Raw genomic sequence first — 25,710 nt, forward strand, 5'->3', positions numbered from 1 at the left:
TCGTCAGACATTGTCAATGTGGCATCCAAGTCGCGACGAATACGATCGATTTAATCTGCAAAATGTTGTGCATACATGTCACAGTGGCTGACCGTGTGTTCCTCCTGGTCTACTGGAGGGGCCTGATGGAGGAGGCCCTGCACCACATGGAACAGCTCTGCTGGACGGTTCTCAGCAGACGCAATGGTAGCAGAGAAGAAAGATCTTTTCACTGCTACCACCGCCACGGAATAGGCTCTGTAATGAACTCTACTCCATGTCCGATCGGATTCATCCCAAGTTTTGTGCCACTGTCGCTCTAGATGCCTGCCCTGCCACTTCACCATTCGCAGCTCCTCAGTGAACCAAGGAGCCGCTCCGAGTCTGCGACGTGGCAGAGGTCGCTCCAGAGCAATCTCATCCACTGTCCTGGTCATTTCCCCATTCCAGAGGTCAACCAGGGCCTCAGATGAGATGCCAGTCTTGGCAGTGGGGAAATCCCCCAGAGCCCTCAGGAAACCTTCAGGATCCATTAGCCTGACGTAGGAAGGTAGGAAGGTAGGAAGTCGCAACAAGCCTAAACCTTACCAGGAAGTGATCTGTCCATGACAGCGGAGTTATCTTGATCTCCTCTACATCCCGATCACTGCCCCTGTGCCCAGCTGAAAACACCAGGTCCAACATGTGTCCTGCAGTATGTGTTGGGGCCAAGATCTTCTGGGACAGGCCCATGGTTGTCATGGCAGCCATGAAATCCTGAGTTGCACCTACTGCAGGGGCCTCGGCATGAACACTGAAGTCCCCCAGCACTAGTAGGCGGGGGGCCTCCAATGCTACCCCTGAGATCACCCCAGTCAGCTCAGGCAGGGAGACTGTTGGGCAGCAGGGCGGATGGTACACCAACAGAATCCCAATCCTGTCCGGTCCTCTCAACACAACATGCAGGCACTCGAACCCAGCAAACTGCTGGACAGGGCACCTGGTAAGGGAGATGGACTCACGATAGACCATTGCAACTCCCCCTCCCCGTCCCTGCAGTCTTGGCTGCTGCAACACCTGGAAACCTGGTGGACAAAGTTCAGAAAGACTAACGCCTCCTGCCATGTCCAACCAGGTCTCCGTAATACATACCAGGTCGGCTTTCTCATCCAGGATTAAATCCCGGATGATGCAGGTTTTGTTATTCACCGACCTGGCATTCAAAAGCAGCAGCTTCAGATCCAGGGACTCACTGTCAAGACCACCAGGCATCTGAGAATTGGGGGCAGGACCAGAAGGAGAGATGATCTGCCTATGATGGATTCTCCTTCTCCAGTAATGGCCTGTCCAACCCCCACCGCCATATCTCCCCTGGCCCATCACTCCCTTGATAGTGGCACCCCTCCCTTCCCCTGAGCTCCCTCCTAAAAAGAAACACATGTGGCGAGGCTCACCTTCTGAGACTGGCCTGTACAGAGAGAAACACCCAGCAGGACTGTTTATGAAAATGATAAAAACAAGGCAAGCCTAGCACTGGGTGTCTCACAGGCCAATCCTCTGCTGGAAAACGACTGTGCTGCCCTAAGAGTTTATGTTGCTCCTCTCTCCCCTGCCTCAACAGAAGGGGAGGAATATTCCGACCACTGTTTTCGGTCCGCCAGCCAGGAAGGGAACCTCTGTCTTCTGGGCACGATCCCTGGGCTAAGAGCCACGGGCCAAGAGCCCTTAGGCTCGTGCCAAAGGCTCGCACCTCTGGCAAGCCAGAGGCTTTAGCAGGTACCTTCAGAGAGAAGGATCCACTCGTCAGTCCCAAGGGTCCACAGGTGTTGCTAATGAGCCGCTTCCGTCCTCCCTCCTAGCAGCTGACCACCACCACCACCACCACTTAAGGGCTATTACTGGCACACAAACCCTGACTTCAGCACCTGATGACTTCAGCAGAGCCAGGAGGTAACCAGCTCTGCCTGTGTCCCACCATGTTAAGTTCGGGTATGAGCCTATATTAGAAAAAAGTCGGCTACTGCATTAAAAAGAAAGACCCTTGGCAAATATTATTTTGAGAAATGAGATAAATGAAGCTGCAATGAATGAATGAAAGGAATACCTTTGTCATGAATGAATCAAGCATTTAAAATTAAAGCCTTTGGAAGACTGAAAAGAAAGCATTGATCTGCACCACTCTTATATAGGAGAGGACTTCCAGGAAGCTTTGAGTCTCAGCTGAGAAATTAAACACCAATGCCTTAATCTGTGAGACTTAAGAATCCCTAGAGTGTCTGCAGAAGCACATGCCCCCCTGTTCTCCCCCCCCCACCACCACCATGTGCACGCCCTCTGGATCTCCAGTTCACTCAGCCCCAGGAGACTGGGGACTCTTGTGAATTTCGTCAACTGCTGCTTGCTGACCTCCATGCTCACCACTGAGCCAGCCTGGACGGTTCCAGGGAGCACAATAGCCTGGGCGGGGGCCTCAGCCCCTCTGCCAGAGAAGCACCATCTGCCGTGAAAACTGACACCGGCTGACAAACAGGCAGAGGCCACCCCCACAGCCCAGCAAGCGAGTGCTTGTGAATCAGACTGCGGCCAGGTCACCCTGTTCCTGGGAGCCCTCCTCCTCCATAGGCAGAAGTAGATCAGTGCCCCCCGTCAGCTGAGAAAGGAAGTGGGTGGAGGAAAGCAAACAGCATGGAGCAGAGTGGCACAGTGGCATAAGAAACAGGGCAAATCTATTTGTTCCATCTTACACACTCATCTTGTTTCCTTTTATTCTTATACGGTTTTAAGAGCTGTGCAACAGGCAGAAATGCAGCAGGTGTAGTTTCCCCATCACTGCCTCTGGGGAACAGCAGCATCTGTTGAATTGCTACCTGTCCGGCAGCTGACTAAATATACAGGACCCCTACGGGGGGGGGGGGGGGAGGGAATGGCAACTCCACTGCATACCTACAATTATATGGGAGGAAGTTTAAGGGTGGAACTGAATGCTATCAGAAATGTGACATGGTCGACCCAGTGTTGAAAATGAGTGGGGAGAGACAACAGCTCAGTCACAGAGCACACTCTTTGCATGCAGGAGGTTCAGATAAACATGAACTTAGCAGAAACTTAGAATTCACCAAGCTGAGTGTATCCCCCTAACTATATATATGGTAGCCTCCTAGGGGTTTTGCTGCCTGCCTGGTACTGCAGAAACCAGGGGGGTATCAAAGCATGTGGTAGGTCACCATGCAGGGTTGGTGTCAGCTTGGCCCATCACGATTTGTGAAGGCCCGTTGTTTCAGTGATAAGAGAAGTGGCACCTGCTGCATGTTGCCGTTTTAGGAACAGTGAAATTGCATGCTTATTTTTAAATCTATTAGACAAGGACGCAATCCCAACCTTGTGCCATAAAGCACATTTGCACCTCCTCGGGAGCAAGCCGGGCCAGAAGATGGAGGTGTACTGGAACACGGCAGCTGCATCCAGCCTCCATGGTGACTTGTGCCAAGAAGGGCGTATCAGCCAAGCTTGGCCAACTCAGGGATCTGGGGAGGGCGGGGAGGAGGGAGGTGTTCTGGAGCAGGGAGAGGGCGGGCACAGGGTATTCCAGGGGGCAGGCGGGTAGGTGGGGAGTGGGAGGCGGTGCTGGGACCCTGCAGTTATGCCGGATCCCAATCCCATGCTCTGAGCAGCGCGGAGCGGCTCCAAACCGCTCTGTTCTCTTCAGACTTGTGCCACCTCCTGAGGTGGCACAGGTCTGAGGAGACCCTTTGGGGCTGTGGTGGCTTACCTGGGGATAAGGTGAAGAGTTTCCCCTTGCCTCCGGCTGAGCCAATTCTGGTCCCAATCTTACACTGGATACAGCTTAGGCCTCCTGGCCTGCCTGTTCCAGTGCAAGATAGGATTGCACTGTAAGGATGGGTCTATCAATGGCTTTTAGTCATGATGGCCCTCTAGAACCTCCAGAGCCAGGAACAGTATACCATGGGGAGCAAGCCACAAGGGAGGGATGTTGCCCTTATGCTCTTATTGCACAATTCCTGGAAGCATACGGTTGACCACCATCTTGGTTGCCATCTGTGGTCATTTGCATCTCATGGGCAAACAAAGTGTCCCAATGCTCTGCACTTGACTTGCAATACGGCTGAGGCATGTTCAGAAGGGGCACTTTTGTGAATGTACTGGAAGAATGGAATGAAAACAGTGCAGAGGGAATGTGGCAGGAGACAGCCCTGATCAGAGTTGACTGGGAGCTCCTGTCTGTGGGCTGTCTGAGCAGATGAGGGGAGGGAGAAAGCCCACTTGTTAATCCTGTGGCCTTTGGTCTCCACTAAGCGAATATTTTGTACTTCTCCCAAAACAGATTGAAATGCTGGCTGATCTGCAGCTTATCCGGTGTAGCTTAGAGCCACGAGAGCGTAGCTGAGTATAGCTCGGAATCACCAGAATTACCAGCTTGCTTCTCCTCTTCATTGCAGAGAAACGTCCAGGCAATGAAGTAAAAAGGGGGCACTATTGTCAGCCCAGGCCCTGTTTGCTCAGAAGCAAAACCTGCTATGTTTTATTGCAATGCTGATTGTAGGGAACAAGCATGCAGTTGGGATGGCTTTCAGTGTTGGTCCTTTGCTGCCAGTGCCCAAATGAAGCAACATAGGCTGCAATCCTATAAACACTTCCCTGGGAGTAAGGCCTACTCAACACTTGGTTTTGAGTAGACATGCATAGGATTGGGCTGTTAGCTGGTCAGGCCTGTTGCAATCGGGCTTGCTTGCAAGATATGCTCTTTTGTAGAAAACAACCTGCAAAGCTGCTATTAGTCTTAGGGCACAAGCCTAACCAGGTCTACTCAGAAGTAAGTCCTATTTTGTTCAATGGGGCTTACTCTCAGGAAAGTGTGGTTAGGACTGCAGCCTTTGGCTTTTATATGTTTGCTGCTGTTTTTAAGCTATGTTGGTTTTACATACTGTATGTGAAACTAAATGTCCCATCACAGGCTTAGGTTTACTTATGTGTAGAAGCTGTGAAGTGCAGATCAGGACTGCAGAGTGGAGACAGAGGGGATTTTACTCCTAGCTCCTCGTTCTGCAACTGATAATTCTCTCTAAGAAGTGGAAATTTCAAAGCCATTGTTAGGGTTAAACTGATGCTTATAGTATTGACTTTCAGGGTGTGTGCGCCCAGGTAAAGAGTTAAGCAAGCAGTCCTTGTTCGGACCAGAGCTTACCGTTCCGCCTCCAGGCTGCTCATATTCCAAGTAGATCTGGGCACTGGGATGTTCTGGGCAGTTGTGTCTATTGCTTGGCATCCCAGAAGACTGTACAATAGGATGTCCAGGTAGACAGGACTTCCCAGAGCATCCTGGTGCCCAGGATATATGAGGAATATTCCTCATATTCTACTAGGAATACGAGCATGCGGAGGCAGAATGGTCAGCTCCGCTGGTGAAAAAGAGGGCTTTCCCCAAACCCAGGATCTGGCCTCCTGGCCAGGGTTTGAAGGAGCTTGGGCTAGAGCATCAGAGAGGGTGGCTTCACCAGTGCTGATGATCTTTATTCTGAGGTATAAAAAAGTAACTACTATACAATTAAATGCTGTATAAAGATCCTGTCTTTTCCACAAATGAATCTTGGAAAATAACTAAGTGGAGGCTTTTAAACCTCATTAAGAATTGGATCCCTTCTTGAAATCTCTTTTCCCCTCCCTCCCCCATGCGCACTGAAATCTGAAATGGTGTCCCTGCCCCAGATTTCTGCAAAGCCCCCTCCATCCTTCCGCTGGTGTTGCCTGACTGACAGGGCCCCACAGAGCCACCAGAGGCTCATCAGACCAGCGCTTCTCTCCCAAAGCTTTAGCCTTTAATCCCTCCATGTTTCCGCTTCAGAATTACATGTGTTTATTAGAGCTGATCTCAAATCAGTTGCCCGGATCAGATGTTACTGGCTGGGCCGGTGTTGCTTCCCCTCTCTCGGCGCACGGTGGACTGTTGCTGTGTCTCCTGCTGCTCAGCAGAATGGGGGACCCTTCCAAGATGTCTCATGTGGTGGACATCAGAGTCCAATAAACCAATTCCTTTCCCCCAAAGTGCAGCACTCAAAATACAGACTTGCGAAGCGGCTGTGTTCCACACTGAACGGTTCTGAGTAATCCAACCAGAGTTCTGTCTCCCTTAACTGTGGGCTGCATTTTCAGTATGCTCCCCCTCCAAGCCTGCAAATCCCACTCCCCAAATTGCAGCCAATGTGGAGCTGTAAATTGAAGCTGCTGCCTCAGACAGCAGATTGGGGTGTGTGTGGGGGGGGTGCCCATCTCTGTCCACATACTTGCCCCCACTGCGCCTTTTCTTCTTTTCACTGCCTAGCTTAGAAAAGGAAAAGGGGACCAGAGAGAAATGTGGAGGGTGCTGAGCTAGAATATTGACGAGTGGGAGGTGCAAAGGCTGGCACATCATCAGTTAACATCATCTGCAGGCACCAGGAGATCTTGGGTCAGCCCTGGTTTGAGGAATTAGTGGTCAGAGTTGGCAATGTCATTCCCCGCTCCATTTTACCAGGGAGATGAAGATAGTGCCCTTATTGGCAGTGCTCATTCATGTCCCCCTAGCAGGCAGTTTGTTCCCAAACCTCCTTCAGTCCCATGCCTGCCGCTAGAAGTGGAAAATGCAACTTCTGCTTGCCTAGCCACCCAAGTCCCTGCTTCTCAGCTATTTCTGATGCACCTGCCCCGGGCTTGTGCTTTTGTTGTCAGATGACTGCAACATCCTTCCTCTCAAAGAACTGTCAAGTGGAATGGCTCTATATTGGGCTAAATAAGACAGGGCGTCTCCTATTAGGTGTTTCCCAGTGCTATGGGATGAAGAGTTCCTTATTACTCAATGAAAAGCAGCATCCCAAATAAATCATTTCCAGTTTCTTTTACTGATGTTGCTGAAGTTCCTAATGACCTGCTTAGGAATGTAAACCTTTCATGCTCACAGCTGTCTTAGAAGTTGAGTCTTCCCTCCCTCACCAAATAAGTTTTTTTTTTCTGGCTTGGAATGCGGACTTGAGATTTTCTTGCCTGTATTGTGAATGTTCAGCAGATCAGGCAGTCCAGAGGCCAGCTGCTTTCGAAGATCTTTAGCGTTAACCCTTTACTTTCTGTCAGCGAACCTGCCTTTAACTCTTGTGGACTGTGTGACCAGGCCATGTGTTGTAGCAGCCTGTTGTCTGGTGAGTAACTTTGCTATCTGAGTCAATTCTATTCGTTTCCTGTGAACACTTTATATGGGCACTATCCCCCATCCAGATATAAAAGCCTCTCTTGTTCCTGGTTGCCTTTGTTTTAGGAGAAGGTGGTGGTTACATTTCAAAGCAGCTGAGCTGAGTTAATGCTGGGAACAACAATTCCAAGGGGCAATAAAATGAAATGCCTATGTGTGCAATTCATCAGCATGCATGTGCCAATGTGATGAGATGGGGAACAACTTCAGACAACAGATGAGCTTTTTCTGAACACTTCCAGGAGAAAGCCCTTAACCACAGAGCTCATCCTGAACTGAACCAAAAGGAGTTCGCCGATCACTATTTTTTACTTCAGCAACTTTTAGCTTGATCTGATTCAGACAGACAGACAGACAAAATAGTATGTGGTAAGCCTTTCCTGGACTATACCACTTTCTACTACAAGGAAGGGGCTATAGTGAAACATTGGGGGAAATATTGTGACACTCGGGGTATAGCTTGGGGCCGCTTGTGACACTTGGGGGACACTTGGATCCACCACTAACATGGCAGCTGATGCGCCACCCTCCTCTCAAATTCTGCCTCACTCTTGCATGTGTGCAATGTGCATGCGAGCTTCACCCCATCCCACACCTTCTGAGCCAGGCAGCATGCATTTCCCCCTCCCTTTTTTTCTTCTGCTGCATCCTCCAAGTTGGCTGTAAGATGTAAGCAGCAAAATGGTGGTGGAAACCTTCACCAAGGTGGCAACATCCTTCTCTACCTCTGCTGTCCCAAACTTTGGAAGGAGCACTCGAGGCAGGCCACATAGCTCACCCACCCCGCACCAAGTCTTTCTTCATTTTTTCTTCCATGGTCTTCATTTATTCTGCCCCTGTTTCCAAACAGAGCAGCAAAGCAGACTTGAAGAAGGAAGTTGGGAGAGGCACTGCCCCACTTCCAAAAGAGGGGAAAGCATCTTTTTTTTTTCTTTTTTTCTTTCTTTTTTGCAGCAGGGCAGTGCTCCTCTTCCTTATTCTGGCCTACTCTCTGTTTGAAAATAGCTGCAGAGCAAAGACCAGCGAGGAGGCAAGGTGAGATTGTTGATGGGCACAGGTTGGTATCTGGGCCCTTCCTGCCACCAAAGGCAACCCATCTTTCCTCACCTCATAGCTGGGCCAGTGTTGGTGGCACCCACTGTACAAAATGATCCCTTGGCATGTTATGCCAGATGCGAGGGAGGGCACCAGGATGGAGGTCTCTTGTGGTCTTGTGTGCTCCTTGAGGCATCTGGTGGGCCACTGTGAGATACAGGAGGCTGGACTAGATGGGCTTTTGGCCTGATGTAGCCAGGCTTTTCTTATGTTCTTAAGTGTGGTTTTTCTTTTCTTTATTGACAGGTTTTATGACTGAATTTTTATTGATTTCTGCATTTTTTTTAAATCTTTGAATTCATGTGAGCCACTGTGGTGGTCTCTTGTTGGAACTGAAAGGCAGCATGGAAGTGCTTTAAATAAATAAATGCATTTGCTTCCCATAGCCAGTCTTTTTTCTCTTGCTTCGTAAAAATATCTGTACTGTGAAAGGTGATGACCAAAACCTGATATTAAGGAAATGGAGAAAGTATGCTTTAAAAAAAAAAAGACCATTGACGCAAGACTCAACAGTTCGATATTTTGGTTTAGTGTACATGAAATCCTCGGGGTTTCACTCAGCTGGGCACATTAGAGGCTCACTGGCTCATGGAGTTATCAGATTACAAACTATCAGAATTATAGCCCATAAACCAGGGTTTTTAAAGCGCTTAGCAATTATATGGCTCTGTGCTCCCCAACCAGCTGGTTGCAGGGGGGAAAGAGCAGGGTAGCCAGCTTGGGGCAGAGAGAATTTATTCTGCTTTTGCATCTCCCTCCTAGCCCTTCTGACTGGAAGGGTGAACATGAGTTGGCTTCGGCATTGCTGAAAGAAATCAAGCAGGTGAAGCTTTTCCTGGAATGGAGAAGTAGTGATGGGGAGTGGGGGGGGGGGGGACTTCATCTGTTGATTTCCGCCTCTGTCATGAAACAGTTAAAGGACAGAGCCTCTGTCCTTGAAAAACTGACTACTTCTAAACCAGGAAGTAAGGAAACATCTTCTCTGAACACAGTTGCTTATATATCAAGATGGTTTTCAAATCACTAGAGCAGGGGTGCCCAAACCCTGGCCCTGGGGCCACTTGCGGCCCTCGAGGCCTCTCAATGCGGCCCTCAGGGAGCCTCCAGTCTCCAATGAGCCTCTGGCCCTCCAGAGATTTGTTGGAGTCCACACTGGCCCGACACAACTGCTCTCAGTGTGAGGGTGACTGTTTGACCTCTCACGTGCGCTGTGGGATGAGAGCTCCCTCCCCTGCTTGTTGTTTCACGTCTGTGATGCAGCAGCAGCAGCAGCAAAGAAAAGGCCTTTTATAGGCCTTGAGCTATTGCAAGACCTTCATTCATTCATATAAGTTCATCTTTAATATATTCATTTATGTAAACTTATGTAAATTTATTCAAATTTTAAATGTAAATTAATTCTTTTTCCCCCCTGGCCCCTGACACAGTGTCAGAGAGATGATGTGGCCCTCCTGCCAAAAACTTTGGACACCCCTGCACTAGAGTAACTTCATTTTTCCTTTTGTCTGCTCAGTTATGGCAAGTCAGTCATAAGGATCAACAGCACCAGGCAAATGGCCACGGTGAGTTTTGCTGTTCTGGAAATTTTTAAGTTTTGCAGTTTTGGAATTTCTAGACTCCACATTAATATCACTTGTGGCTGCCTGGGCCACAGCACCGGCAAAACCATCTGCCCTAATTTCAAACAGTTCCTGAAATGGATTGGGAAAGTTAACAGTCAAGTCACACATGCCTGGAGATTTGCATATCTCAAGTGCAGGAGAACTGTGAGTCTTCACCCATAGATGTGCTCACCGGGGGCCACATCATATGAATTGTGCTTCACCATTGCACATTCCTTGTGCAAAATGGACTCTGTCTGGAAAAACTGACACAATAACTCTCAAGCGCATACATTCACAGCACATTTGCAAGGCTGACTCAAGGTCCCTGTGTAGGATGATGGTGCTTTTTAGGCAGCCATGGACTGGCTTTTTAGGGGGGTGGGTATTTCTAAGTTTCTGTATTTTTAAGTTTTGCAGTTTTGGAATTTCTAGACTCCACATTGACATCACTTGTGGCTGCCTGGACCACAGCACCGGCAAAACTATCTACCCTGATTTCAAACAGTTCCTGAAATGAACTGGAAAATGTCTGGATTCTTTTAGTTATTTAAACGGCACACATTGCCCGCGCACCCAGGCACAGGAGGCTGATGAACATTGCCTCTTCTGGGAAACAGAGAGCTTCACACAGCTGCAAGCTGAGTCCCGGCTGAGCCAGCAGCTGCTCCAAGCTTCCAGAGCATCAGAGTTCAACCACGGCTGGGCGATCTCACTGTGAATGCTGGGAACTGGGCACACTGTCAATTGCTGCTTCGGTTTGGCTAATGGGAGGCAGTCTTACCCAGGGTCCAGCTGTGTTACCCTGCTGAGGACGTTGATGCCTCCAGTGCTTTCTTGTGAAGGATCCCCTTCGCCCCCCAAGCACACAAGCGCTTGCAAAATCACTTCTCAATCAGTGGTTGCTAGAAAACTTGTATCCCTGTGAGGTGTGGGTGGGCGGGTGAAGGTTTTCTGTATTTCCACAGAGAAGATTAGCACAGAAGGAAATTACATTCCATAGGGAAGCCACAAGAAATTTTGCCTGAACCAGACCAGAATGGCCAGAATGGTGGGGAAGTGTTTCCAGTATATCTGTGGTATTTGGAATCCATGAAGAAAAGGGGAGAAGGATCAGAGAAGTCATCAAATCTGAAAGAGGAGTCACAAGATGATCCCAATGAATGGCACTTTGGATTGTCACTGCAAGGAAAGGTTTTTAAAGGTTGTGGGTACAAGTTTCATCAATCTGTGCATTTGGCAGGGGCCATAACTCGTTGATAAAGAATGTGCTTTGTATGTAGATAGTCCTGGGTTCAGTGCGGTTAGTCTGTGGAACTCCTTGCCACAGGATGTGGTGATGGCATCTGGCCTAGATGCCTTTAACAGGGGATTGGACAAATTTCTGGAGGAAAAAAAAATCCATTACGGGTTACAAGACCTGATGTGTATGTGCAACCTCCTGATTTTAGAAATGGGTTATGTCAGATGCAAGGGAGGGCACCAGGATGCAGGTCTCTTGTTATCTGGTGTGCTCCCTGGGGCATTTGGTGGGCTGCTGTGAGATACAGGAAGCTGGAATAGATGGGCCTATGGCCTGTTCCAGCGGGGCTGTTCTTATGTTCTTATGACCTCCACTTTCAGTTACAAAAAGTTACCAAAGAGCAAGGTTGAGAATGAGCTCAGCTTGGGACCTTGAGAAGCTGCTGACCATTAGTGATCAATGGTTTCATTCAGTAACAGGCAGTTTTATATGTTCACCGGCAATGGAGAATAAGAACAACTCAGGGTAAAACCAGTCCCAGGTCTAATTAGACCTTAGGTAGAAGGACTGGGAAAGCCCTCCAGTTGAAATCTAGGAGGACCCAGTTAGAACTGGAGTGAACATTCTCTGGGCTGAACTTTTGGCTAAATTGGGGGGGGGGGGCGGTGCTGAAGGATAGCAAAATCACTGTTCCCCTTCTTGTTTCTTCAGTACTGCCACATCTGTTGTTTAATAGGGATGGCAACAGCACTTCTCTCAGTTGCTTCCAGTTCACCCACAATGTCCCATGGAATGAAGCTCCATGATGGCATAACGTTTCATTCCAGATGAAAAGCTGAATATTGCATTCAGTTTTGGAAACCGTCTTTTAAGATGAACTCATCAGCAGGAGCACATTCAGGAGAAGGCAACGAAGACAGCGAAGGCTCTAGAAACCAAGTTCTATGCAGACTGGTTAAAAGAGCTTGGAATGAGAACTGGAGAAGACCAAAGGGAGATATGATAGCTGTCTTCAACTATCTGAAGGACTCTCATGCTTAAGAAGGGGAGAACTCACTTTCTGTGGCTCCTAAGGTCAGGACTAGAGCCAATGGGATGAAACTACAGGGAAGCAGATTTAGGTTAGACAAGAGGAAGCATTTCCGAACTGTAAGAGCTGTCTGGCATTGGAACAGCCTGGCTCATACAATTGGGGGCTTTCTCTCATCAAGCAATGGCTTGTCCTTGTCAGGGATAATGTTGTTGCATGTACTGAGGAGGGAGTTGGACTAGATGATCATCAGGAACCCCTCCAATTTTACTGTTCCATGAGTCTATGATTTTGTGATGAAGCACTGCTTGGAGGGGTTTTCTGGTTAGAAAAAGGACAACCATTAATCAGCATCCCCTGAGAGGAGTACCACCCTGCCAGTAGTAATTTTGTCCTTACCTTTAAAATTCCCTCTTACCCCCCCTCCCCAAAAAAAAATAATCACCAAAATGACCTCACCTTTTGCTTTCAAATGGAATTGTGAAAGGTGTGTACAGGGGTTTTGGCTTGGTTCTAAACCAGAGTAGTGATCTAGATGCACCAATGGTACTGAGCAACTACCTATGTTCATTCTAGAATCATTCTGGACCACAGTATGCCATATGAGTAAACGGGTTCCAAATCCTCTTCAGTTAAATGAGTGGAATGTGGGAGGATTTCCTGATAGATTGCGCCCTGTGTTAAGAGAGGAAAGGAACCAAAATGTCTTGGGCTGGCCAATCACAAGCATTCTCTTTTCTCATCTAGTTTGGCCTGAGATGACGAAGGAGATGCACAGCCACAAAGACCTACGTCCTAGTTGTGCATCACAAAGGCACGCGCTGAAAAATGGGACTGCTTAAAAACAATGATTGGTCTTGCATTCAGCAGCATGACCTGGTATATGCGGAGATTTATATATGCAGAGGAAATAGTGATGAGAAAGACTCTTCCATTGTGCTGCCTTAGGAGGTAAATTCAGCAAGAGGTCTGACTTAGATTGAAATCTCTCCCACCCGTGAAATCCGAAACAGCACCCCTGCCGTGCCTGTACTTTAGCACCCTGTCCCAAATACACGCATATGAAATGCATGCACTTTTTGGCTCTCAGACAAATGCTGGCCTGAAACCATGGAAAGGGACGAGGAGCAGCTGAGATTGGTAAGGGATCTCTCCCAGGGTTGGCCCCAGGCTGCTCTTTCCCCATCACTCTCTGTCTGCCTCTCCTTGCAGCTGCCTGTGTCCCTCGCCATGTGCACTGGGGCAAGCAAGCCGCCTGATGCGCACATCTTGTAGGGATCAGGTAGGTGCCTTTGTCGGCTCCCCCTGGGCTGGGCACTTGGGAGGCAGCAGCCGCAGCTTCTCGAGCTCTCTGTACACATGGAACTGGCAGAAGGCACTCAGCTGTGCGAGATGCATGTGCCGCCAAGGAGCCTGGATGTGCCTGAGAGTGCCGGGCCCTGCTGCCGCCTGGGGGATGCCAGGCTGCACTTTACAATGGATTAGGCAACAGAGACAAGGGCGAGGGAGGGGCTGATAGAAAGGGCTGTTAGTAGCTTTCCAGCTGGAGCCACAACACGCCAGGGAGTGCTACAAGCTGAGGGGGCTTCAGAAGATTCTTCTCCTATGCAGTTTCCTATGTGTCTAATGAAGATGATTTTACACACACACACACACACACACACAGAGAGAGAGAGAGAGAGAGAGAGAGAGAGAGAGAGAGAGACTAGGATGTCTGAAATTTGGTGAAAGTTGATTTTCCCCTGTGAACCCCAAACATTCTAAATTAATCTTGCAAGACCAGTGTTTGTTTGTTTGTTTTTTTTGGGGGGGGGGGGCAGTATCATTGTGCAGCTTCCAAGTCCCTGCCTGATCCCTGCAGGGATAACATAAATGTAAAAAAGATAGATAGATAGATAGATAGATAGATAGATAGATAGATAGATAGATAGATAGATAGATAGATAGATAGATAGATTTCAAGCTGCTTCAGTTAGGTCTATTGTGTGCACAAAATGATGGGTGCTTCAACTTTGAGAGAGTGAAGCACAGGATAGAGATGCAATTTCAGAATTCAGCAAAGAGGAAATGAGATTCAACTGAATTTAGGGCCCAATCCTATCCAACTTTCCTGTGCTGATACAGCCACAATGCAGCCCCCGAGGTAAGGGAACAGATATTCCTTTACCTTGAGGAGGTCTCGGTGACTGCCCTCCCCACTGCAGGATTTAGCACATGCCCTTGGAAGCTAAGCAGGGTCAGGCCTGGTTAGTACTTGGATGGGAGACCGCCTGGGAAAACTGGGTGCTGTAGGCTTATACCATAGTCTTTTGAGGCTGAAGGTTGCCAACCATTTTTATTGACACAGCTGGATCAGCACTGGAAAGCGGGGGTAGGATTGGGCCCTTAGGCTTTTCAGCACTGACCTAAGGGCAATGCAGCTCCGAGGTAAGGGAACAAACATTGCCTTATCTTGAGGAGGCCTCCATGACTGCCCCCAACTGCAGGATGCAGCACATGCCCCACTGGCACAGCTATGCCGGTACTGGATAGTTGGTTAGGATTGTGCTCTTAGTTGCACTTAATTTTAAATGGGACAAGTTGTGCTTTATTTATTTTAATGGGAGAGACTGAAATCACTGAAAGCACAACTTACTTGTGTGATGAGTATATAATACCTGTTGATTGTAGCATGACTTGGGCTAGACTGGATGTTACTGAATGCTAATTGGCAGCTCTGTAGGGGGAGGGAGGGTACTGATCAAGATTTAGCCCTTTGCCCCTGTCAGGGGTCTGGATCCCACCCTTCATCCCAAATGCTATTTTTCCTGGAAGAAATGCTTCCGTTGGCATGGATGATTTTAGGTTCGTTCCTTAAAAGTGAGCCTTCTGTCTGAAGAGGCCCAATCCAGACTGATATTGACTCTCATCTGCTTTCTGTAAGCATTAAGCCTGTGATTTAGCTCTTTAGAGGAAGAACATTATAAGATGCACTTAATGCCTGGAACTACATACTTTACATAACATTTCTCCCTGTATAATGCCCCCGCTCCACTCAATCAAGATATTTAAGTAGGGTTCTGCTCAGTGGACTGTGTCACTCTGAGAAGTCAGGTCAACAGTGGGAAGGCACAGAGTCATTTTCACTGCATTCTCAAGGCACTGAAATGAGCTTTCTGAAGAGGTGTGGCATTGTATTCCCCTTGCTAGAGTTCAAGCAGCTCAGTAAACCTCTCTGATATGAGTGGAGAGTGCTGCTCAAATCTCTGCTGATGTTTGGTTCTGGTATCTGCTACTGAATTTTGCGTAATGGTGTGGCATGATCTAAAAGGACATCATTGTAGTTGTCAGAGACACATGTATGTACCTGGCATTTTCCCAAAAAATTAGAAGATACTTGCCTGCCCAGAGGGGCTCATTATCTAAAATCAATCTTAAGGGAGACAAGTAAGGAAGTAGAGGGCAGTGGAGGAAGGGAAAAAATGGGGAAGGATATGTAATTATTTCATTTACTTGTATTTTATGACTGTTATTCAAATGGATGACAATCTTTGGGAATTGTCTTCAAATGACTTAGGTCCAAAGAACTGCATGACCAGCTTTGTGCATCCAAGGGAGGGGGGGGGTCTCTTGTGTTCCTGAAACAGCAGCCTCCCATGCCACGTGACAGCCCCCTTCCACACATTAAGGAACTTCCAAAGGTCATCTGTAATGGTGCCACAGTTGGGAAAGATGTCTGCCACTCAATGGGGCAAAGTCAGAGGACGTACAAGGCATTTCCAAGCAGCCTAACAGGTGGATGTGTTGGGTTTTAAATCAGTTGAAAGCCACCTTGAGAGGTGGAAGCGTGGTCCATTAATTAAATAAGTGTAATTGACAAGGCGTGTGTCAGAAGATGAAATACACCAATAAAGTGAGACTTTTGTTCAAACAAGATTCACCACTTTTATTTGGGCTAAAGAGCCAATTCTGCTTTCTGTACAAAAGGATAAAATATATATACTTTAGTACAAAAGAACCATGACATAAATCCAACCAATAGTTATCACCCTCCTTATTGCAGGAACTGTTGCTGGTGTGAACAGCTTCCTTTGGAGCATAATAGAGTTCCAAAATTCTAATCTCTGTATATAAACCCTTTGCAAAATATGGGGGCAGGGCTTCTTTATCATGGCTGCCTAGCTGGAGGTTGACAACAACGGGCCATGTGGATGAGGCCGTCTGACCCACAAACAGGTGGGCCAGGAAGCAGCACTTTGAGGGAGGGATTAGGTCTGAGGGTGGCCAGTGGCCACCTACATCTTTAGACTGTTTAAAGCCCACAATCTTACTCTAGTTTGTCTTGACAAGAAAACTGAATTGCATAGTCTTGGGTTTTATTTTGCTTTTAATTTTATTGCTTGTGCTACTGTTGCAGCCAATGAGGAACTTTCCTATGAAGCTACCTCTCAATGGGGAACACAAACAGCATCAAATAATATATTATTGCTTGGTGAACGATGAACTGGATCTCCCCCCCCAAAAAAAAGGGAAGGGAGAGGAATAAATTAAATAAATAATGTCTAATAAATAACCATGGAGCAAAGGCACCATGAAAACGAAAACAGGAGAAAGAAAACCCAGATTCACACACACTTTTATTCCCACAGTGCTAAACCTCCAACTACGAGCACAATCCTATGTGTGTCTGTTCAGAAGGGAGTCCTATTGGGTTCAATGGGACTCACTTCTGGGTAAGTGTGTATAGGATTGCAGTTTAAGGACTTCAAAGTCAGTGAATGAAAACCCATAGGTCATTCAGCGCATTTCACATTTTATGCAAAACAAAAAGGAAATATCGTAGAATCCAGTCAAATAATAAATAAAGGAGCTTAAGACATGGCTTTTCTTGGCTGGCTGTGCTCTAAAACACAAGTTACAAAGAAGCAGGATAGAAAGGAAAGTCTACCCGTGGATTCCTTTCAATCTTCCTTCTCAATCACAGTCTGGAAAGTGTTCCAGGTAGGGACTCATGAAACTTCTCTGAGCAAAGGTGGTGCCAGTGGCCTGCCAGGTAGGGCACTGACTGAGGGCTCATGCTCATCAGAGGACCCACACAGCCAGGCTGACCACCAAATCCTCAGTATCCCTGGCAGTGGTAGCGCCCAATAGGTCATCGGGGGCACCTGGATCCAGTGCTGTCTCTGAGAAATGTCACATCATTTGACGTTTCTTAGATGCTTCACATAATGTGTCATCTCTTCATTTGCTTTGAATTTTGCTTTATGGAAAATGGTTGCAGCAGCCTAAGGATGGGAGGACACCCCCACTCTGTGAGATGTAGCTAGAATGTTACCAAAATGCCTTCTCTCAACATTCCTCACATGTGGAGGAAGAGCCTTCCAAATTCTCTTCAAATTTTGCTGGAGATGGTGTGCAGTCCCACTAGGGCTAAGCCAAAATCCCCCTCCCTGCGGCTTTGCCATTCTTCCTGTAGGGCACACACAATTCAGACGCATTTTGGTGATTTGTGGGGTGTAGGCACAAACTGGGGCAAAATAGGAGGTGAATTTGCCAGCAACAGTGATCACACTCCTGATTGCTGGTTGGGCACACACAAGTCTTCAGTGTGAAGCAGGAAGCATTGCCCATGCTCTGGCTGCTTTATGACCAATGCCAGCTGATGACATGGCATCAGCATGAAGCCATATATGAAGCATGAAGGGCAATGCTTCTTGCCTTCTCTCAGGAGTATTGTGTGAAAAAAAAAGAAGTATCAGCAACTGAAATTTTAGTATCTACCCTGCTTGGATCCTCCCATCCTTCTCTCTCAACAAACACACAAACTGCGTTGTTGCTTTAACTTCTAAAGATAAAATAGGGTTCCATTTGAGTCTCAGAGTCCACCATAAGCTTTACCTGGCACTGTGTTAATGTGAAAACAAACAATAGTGCATAGTAACTGATAACGGCATATGGAATTCAACTGGACAAACATTATCAAGAGTATTTAAACTGTGTAACGAAAACAAACAGACATTTTATCCAGGGGTGAGGGATTGTTGGCAACAGTATCATATTAACATTCTGAAAAATTCAGGTAGCCAACCCAGTAAATTGGGTTGTGCCTTGGAACTTGAATCACTGACATAGCATGCGGTGTTATATATAACAAAATACGTTAGCATCCATTGGCTGGCAACAAGACTTCCCCAGAACATGCACTGAGTACCCATGACTACCTCTGGTAGTGGTCAGGGTACACAGGCTCCTCTCAAATTAAAGATGGCAGTCTGAGATAGGTTCTTGCAAAATGATGTCCATCAGTTTGATACACCCACATTTGCACCTCTGAGTCTTACAAAAGTATTGTATGTTTCCATTGGATATTGCAGGAAGAAAGAACAGCCCAAGGGAATTAAGAACCAATCTCTGTTCACGCAAAGATACATGACTCATAAAGAGCTTTGTTCTTGACTAGGCAGTTGGAGGTATCTTTCTGTTCGGGTCTATTTCCCTCTTGTCACCAGGTCACTACTTTGGTGCTTGCCAGGAGAAAGAGGTGATGCAGCTGGTAAGAGTAATGCCAGTGTTTTATTTATTGCTGTTTTAAGTCCTGAGTGCTAGCAATGTCACCTTCAACATGCCCAATTGCAAGTCTTTCATTGACGGAGATGGAGAAGAATCAACCTTGCATCGCTCCTGGAAATATATCAACAATTTCTCACCTTTAGCATGCAGAGTGATGGTTGTCCATAGCGTGACTGAGAAAACACCATGCTCTACGAGAACCCTGCCTAGGGGATGCATGGGTGGTGAGGTCTAGCAGGGCTCTTATCTGTGAACACTCTCAATACAAGGGAGGAATGTTGGTTTGTGTACTGCCCGAAGAAGCAATTGCCCTGTTACTTCTTTGTCGCAATCATAGCTAGGTGCCTCTTGCTTCTCTTGAATTTTCTCCAATGCCCTTTGGGAAGACCCCATGAATTCTGACATCCCTATCATGGTTGAATTCTCCTTAGAGCTGATCAGGCTTTTCAGGTGACTGAATATGTGTCTGAATTAACAATTCCAATTGACAAACCAGCACAGTGAGGTTGCTTTCAAAATGCAACAAAGGTGTTGTTGCAGGGTCTTATCCTATCAGGAGTGCCTGTAGCAGGATTCTTGCCAATCTAAGTCTAATCTGCATAACTCTGTGTGTTTGTGCACATGTATGTACCTGTGTGTTTGCAAGCCTCTAAGGGTGCAATCCTAACCCCTTATGTCAGTATTTTCCAGCACTGGCATAGTGGTGCCAATGGGACATGTGCTGCTTCCTGCAGTTGGGTGTCACTCACGGAGGCCTCCTCAAAATAAGAGAATGTTTGTTCCCTTACCTCAGAGCTGCATTGCCCTTATGCCAGTGCTGGAAAGCACTGACATAAGGGGTTAGGATTGCACCCTAAGTTGAATTCAGACTGAGGCTACTGGGTTGGAAGAAGGACCTCTCTATCTATATTTCCTCCATGACCAAAGCCCTGGTGTTTCTCATGGAGAGGAAGCACTAAGGTCCTTGGTCTCCATTACAGCAAAATGTTGGCACCATTTCTTTAGAGGAAGGGAGAGGAGAGGAGGCGAACAGGTAGAATCTTTCTGGTGCCTGATTTCTGTTTTTTGTTTGTTTTGCTGTTCCACAGGCTGTCCATAGAAATGGGAGCTTGCATTTATTGGAGCAACCTCATGACTAGCATTAGAGTTGCCACAGACTTTTTCCCAGTATGAAAATTGGAAGTTCCTGCTAAGGCAAAACATTCACATGAAGCATGTTGAAAGAATTGTGTTAGCAAACTATCTAGTGGGGTGGGGGGGGGGGTTGAGGGAAGAGTAGTCTAGCAAATCTTGTATGAATTGGCATCAAATTTTGCCTACAGACAAATGTGAAGTAGATGCAAAGTATCTTGCTCTGAGTAAGAAAATTTTAAGAACTTGGAAGGGGCAGCATAGTGAATTTAAAGTTAGCGAACTTTTCTTAGGAATTTTCCAAACACCTCTAATTACAGATTAGTTTCCCAGGAATGGGGTATGCATGGCTTTTTTCCTTTCCAAAGGGCTTCCCATGAAAGTAGGTCCATCCTTATCTCCACATAACTCTGGAGCAGGCACATGTTCGCCGCCTGCTGTATTAATTCTACAGACATCACAGTATCTATAAAGCATCATACTCCTTTAATCCATGGGTGCTTTGCCTTCTAGGGTTATTCACTAAATATTGCATTCAGCTGGGCACCGACTACATGGTGAGGATAGGAGTCATAGGTCATATCTATTGGGATGTCATACCTGGGCATTGTGGTTGAGAAATGAGAGGTGTGACCGTGAGCACCACCCAGGCTAACAGACGGGTAGTGAGCCATGAAGCTATAAGATTTTTCCAGGTCTGGAGACCCATCTTGTTTTAGGGAAAAGTTTCCACTGATGCTCAGGGGAGGTGTCAGGGGGCCCTCATATGGTGGAGATGTGCAGTCTTGGTGGTGGCTGCCAAAGGAAGGATCCACCAGGCTTTTGAAGGTGGGAGGCTTTAGGTGTACAAGGTGTGTCTCCATATTTCCATACGGTGGACTGGGTAGCCCAGGAGACTGGTAGGAAAAACTGTGACCAGGCACAGACGCATCAGAAACAGGGACTTTCTCCTCATGCTTCTCCAAAAATAGGGACTGAGGTCCTAGTTGCAGACAACCAGCAACCAGGTTGCTGGTTGGTTGGGACAAGCCTTTACACAGCATCTCTACAAAACCTTTCCCTTCTGGAGTCTGCCCGCTTTCCAGCACCTCTGACAAAGCCCATATATAGTTCCTGGCTAGCCTCAGTGTCTCAATTTTGGACAATTTCTGTGTTTTAGAGTAGCAGGGCATCACCCGCCTAAGGTTGTCCAGAGCATCATTGAGCCCATGCATTCGTGTTCGCTCGCGAGCATTTGCCTTGACCCGGCGGGCCCTGAAACGCTCCAATCTTGCCTTGGTCATCTTTTTCTTCTTTGGGCCCCTTCTTTTTGGCTTTCCACCATCTTCCTCCTCTTCTTCTTCCTCAATGCTGTCGTGCTCCTCATTAAGGCCAGCAAGTATTCCATAGGAGACCGGTCTGCTGTCATCTTCCTTCATCTCATCTTGAGAGCTCAGGGCTTCATCTATCCATGACTGAGAAGATATGAGCTCAGCCATCTCTTTGGGCTTGGCATAGAGTTTGGCCATCCCCTTACCCTGCAAAACAACAAAGAGAAACCCAAATGAACTCAGTGATTTTCAGATCTAGATTATGTGAATACTCTTTCCTGTCCGATCCTATCCAATCCAATCCATCCTTCATTGGCATAAACATTACTCTCTCAAATGAAGAGCTATTGTAAAAGATATTATACACTTTTATATAAATTGGATATAGACTTTTATATAGACACTCTGCACTATACCGTATTTAGCATATTACATAATAAGAACATAAGAACATAAGAACAGCCCCACTGGATCAGGCCATAGGCCCATCTAGTCCAGCTTCCTGTATCTCACAGCGGCCCACCAAATGCCCCAGGGAGCACACCAGATAACAAGAGACCTCGTCCTGGTGCTCTCCCCTACATCTGGCATTCTGACTTAACCCATTCCTAAAATCAGGAGGTTGCGCATACACATCATGGCTTGTACCCCATAATGGATTTTTCCTCCAGAAACTCATCCAATCCCCTTTTAAAGGCGTCTAGGCTAGACGCCAGCACCACATCCTGTGGCAAGGAGTTCCACAGACTGACCACGCGCTGAGTAAAGAAATATTTTCTTTTGTCTGTCCTAACCCGCCCAACACTCAATTTTAGTGGATGTCCCCTGGTTCTGGTATTATGTGAGAGTGTAAAGAGCATCTCCCTATCCACTCTGTCCATCCCCTGCATAATTTTGTATGTCTCAATCATGTCCCCCCTCAAGCGTCTCTTTTCTAGGCTGAAGAGGCCCAAACGCCGTAGCCTTTCCTCATAAGGAAGGTGCCCCAGCCCCGTAATCAGCTTAGTCGCTCTCTTTTGCACCTTTTCCATTTCCACTATGTCTTTTTTGAGATGCGGCGACCAGAACTGGACACAATACTCCAGGTGTGGCCTTACCATCGATTTGTACAACGGCATTATAATATTAGCCGTTTTGTTCTCAATACCCTTCCTAATGATCCCAAGCATAGAATTGGCCTTCTTCACTGCCGCCGCACATTGGGTCGACACTTTCATCGACCTGTCCACCACCACCCCAAGATCTCTCTCCTGATCTGTCACAGACAGCTCAGAACCCATCAGCCTATATCTAAAGTTTTGATTTTTTGCCCCAATGTGCATGACTTTACACTTACTGACATTGAAGTGCATCTGCCATTTTGCTGCCCATTCTGCCAGTCTGGAGAGATCCTTCTGGAGCTCCTCACAATCACTTCTGGTCTTTACCACTCGGAAAAGTTTGGTGTCGTCTGCAAACTTAGCCACTTCACTGCTCAACCCTGTCTCCAGGTCATTTATGAAGAGGTTGAAAAGCACCGGTCCCAGGACAGATCCTTGGGGCACACCGCTTTTCACCTCTCTCCATTGTGAAAATTGCCCATTGACACCCACTCTCTGCTTCCTGGCCTCCAACCAGTTCTCAATCCACGAGAGGACCTGTCCTCTAATTCCCTGACTGTGGAGTTTTTTCAGTAGCCTTTGGTGAGGGACCGTGTCAAACGCCTTCTGAAAGTCCAGATATATAATGTCCACGGGTTCTCCTGCATCCACATGCCTGTTGACCTTTTCAAAGAATTCTATAAGGTTTGTGAGGCAAGACTTACCCTTACAGAAGCCATGCTGACTCTCCCTCAGCAAGGCCTGTTCGTCTATGTGTTTTGAGATCCTATCTTTGATGAGGCATTCCACCATCTTACCCGGTATGGATGTTAGGCTGACCGGCCTATAGTTTCCCGGGTCCCCCCTCTTTCCCTTTTTAAAAATAGGCGTGACATTTGCTATCCTCCAATCTTCTGGTACCGTGGCTGTTTTGAGGGACAAGTTGCATACCTTAGTCAAGAGATCTGCAACTTCATTCTTCAATTCCTTAATAACCCTTGGGTGTATGCCATCAGGGCCCGGTGACTTATTGATCTTTAATTTATCAATGAGGTCTGAAACATCTTCTCTTTTAACCTCTATCTGACTTAACGCCTCGGTTAGGAGGGGCCGTTCGGGCAGCGGTATCTGCCCGAGGTCTTCTGCCGTGAAGACAGATGCAAAGAACTCATTTAATTTCTCTGCCATCTCTAAGTCTCCTTTTATCTCCCCTTTCCCTCCCTCACCATCCAGAGGGCCAACCGCTTCTCTGGCGGGTTTCCTGCTTCTAACATATTTGAAGAAGCTTTTATTATTCCCCTTAATGTTGCTGGCCATGCGTTCCTCATAGTCTCGCTTGGCCTCCCCTATCACCTTCTTTATGTTCCTTTTTATTCTCTTCATTAGGGCAAGACTTCCATTTACGGAAGGAAGCTTCCTTGCCCTTCACAGCCTCTCTAACTTGGCTGGTTAGCCATGCTGGCACTCTCCTGGATTTAGTGGAACCCTTCTTTCTTTGCGGTATACACCTCTGCTGGGCCTCTATTACTGTTGTTTTAAGCAGCCTCCATGCACTCTGGAGAGACTGGACTCTTTTTACCCTCCCTTTCAACCTCCTTCTAACCAGCCTCCTCATTTGAGGGAAGTCCGCCCGTATATTATAAATATTGTATAATTGACCCTAATCTTACATGGAGTTGTCATCCTTTCCTGTTTTCACATTGGAATTTCAGATTCAATTTTTTTTTTTTTTTGTATTCCTGTATATGTATTTGAATAACATCAGAAAATGATGGTGAACTTTGAATATTTGTGATAATTCATTTCAGCTCTTCTACAGTCTTCGTGGATATACAAACCTGTCACTTTTCAAACATGTCACTCACGTTTTGCAACAAGGGCCTCATCCCAAGCTTTCTGGACTCAAAAGCATCTCTTGGAGAGATGCTGGTTTTTCTGATGTTCTGTCTGCACTTTCATAACCTGTGCTCCTTTATGGGTAACCTTATTTACCTCTGGTGAGTAATGAATGCTATAGCAACACCATAGAAAAACAGCCCACGTTTCAAGATAATCAACTGCTTGTCAGCTTGACTGACTCATTTAATAAAGCTTAATGTGTAAGCAGCTTTGTTGAAAATGTGCCATCCAACTAATCGGTCAACTGGCTGCCACCTCATCCAATGTGGCAAATCCCACATTTAATATGCCTGATGGGGTTTCTATAATGGATTAGAGTGATAATTGCTGTGCAAATGGGCAGTGTATCCTACAGGCTCCAAGCAGACCCTAATTATATCTTAGTAAGTGATTAGAATGCAACAAACTTAACCTTATCCTCATGAGCACATAGCTGAATATAATGGGGTGCTCTGCTTTTGAGAGCCAGTGAGGTATTGTGGCTCATGTGCTGGTAGAACTACAGAAAATCAGGTTTAAATCCCCACTCAGCCATCAAATCCAAAGGGTGATCTTGGGCCAGTCATTCACAAGGTTGGGGTAGCCATATTTGCATACACTAGCATCTCAGTAGCAATTAAACATGTCATGGAACTCCACCCTTGGTTCACCTGCAGCTCTGGTTAAACAGAGATGTCAGTTGGGCACTTGACAAGGCAATCAAATGAACACTGCCTGCATTTACTCAGGTCATGTTGTTAGCACTCTGTGTTTGCCATGAGCATTAGCCCTAATGCAAGGCCATTTATTGCACTCACCAGTAACATGACCATTGCAACTCAGCTGACTTCAACCTGCTGATGCCATTCAAGAAAGTGCTTGTATGGACCTGTTGCTCTTCTCAGAACGGAACTTTCAGTACTCTCCTAGGAAGATCTGGCAAGACCCAGTTGTAGCAGCATGTCAAATGACAATGCATGTCATGCATCTCCATGTGCAGAACCCGTGAGTAAACGTCAGTACAAGATTTGTTTCTTCTGGACCACTAGGGCCATGAGAATTGGCCCTTGATTCTACACCCTTGCTGGCATATCTACCAAACCTAGATTTCTTCCTATTTCATGAGTCTGTGGGGTGCAGGAGTGGGGCATAAAGGTTCTGCCTGCACTGAGCGTGATAGGTTCCATTCACAGGGCACACTCAAAGTATCTCTATATGGTAGGATTCTCAGTCATACATAGAGATTTGCAGCTCTGTAAGAGGTACAAGATGTTGGATAGACGGTGTTGGTATATCAACCCAGCTTCCTTTGCAGATGTTTGTAGCAGCTGGGTTTTGCTCAACACCTTTTCCTCCAGGTCAGATTTGCAGCTGTTTTAACTTATTATTGTAGCACGTGGTTTGACTCATTTGTTTTTGTTCTCTATATTTATCTGCACATCCACCTGATTCATATGGAGCAATCTGTTTGGATCTGATGGCCTTTAGTGGCAGCCCTAACATCTCACCCTGTTCTGCCATCTAGTTTACATCTTATTTCAGTATTTTAGGACTTAAAACTACTAGCACTTCTAGCAGTGGAACACAATGACTTTGTGA

At 46.8% G+C, this 25,710-nt stretch overlaps 1 protein-coding gene across 1 annotated transcript; it reads right to left on the minus strand.

Moving 5' to 3' along the window:
* Positions 1-20,359: 20,359 nt before the first annotated feature.
* NEUROD4 (neuronal differentiation 4) lies at positions 20,360-21,352 on the minus strand. Its single transcript, XM_066617064.1, has one exon. It carries the CDS (start codon positions 21,350-21,352, stop codon positions 20,360-20,362), a length of 993 nt encoding a protein of 330 aa, XP_066473161.1.
* Between the last annotated feature and the right edge of the window lie 4,358 nt (positions 21,353-25,710).

This window comes from Tiliqua scincoides, chromosome 2 (genome assembly GCF_035046505.1).
Source record: "Tiliqua scincoides isolate rTilSci1 chromosome 2, rTilSci1.hap2, whole genome shotgun sequence".
Taxonomy (NCBI): domain Eukaryota; kingdom Metazoa; phylum Chordata; class Lepidosauria; order Squamata; family Scincidae; genus Tiliqua; species Tiliqua scincoides.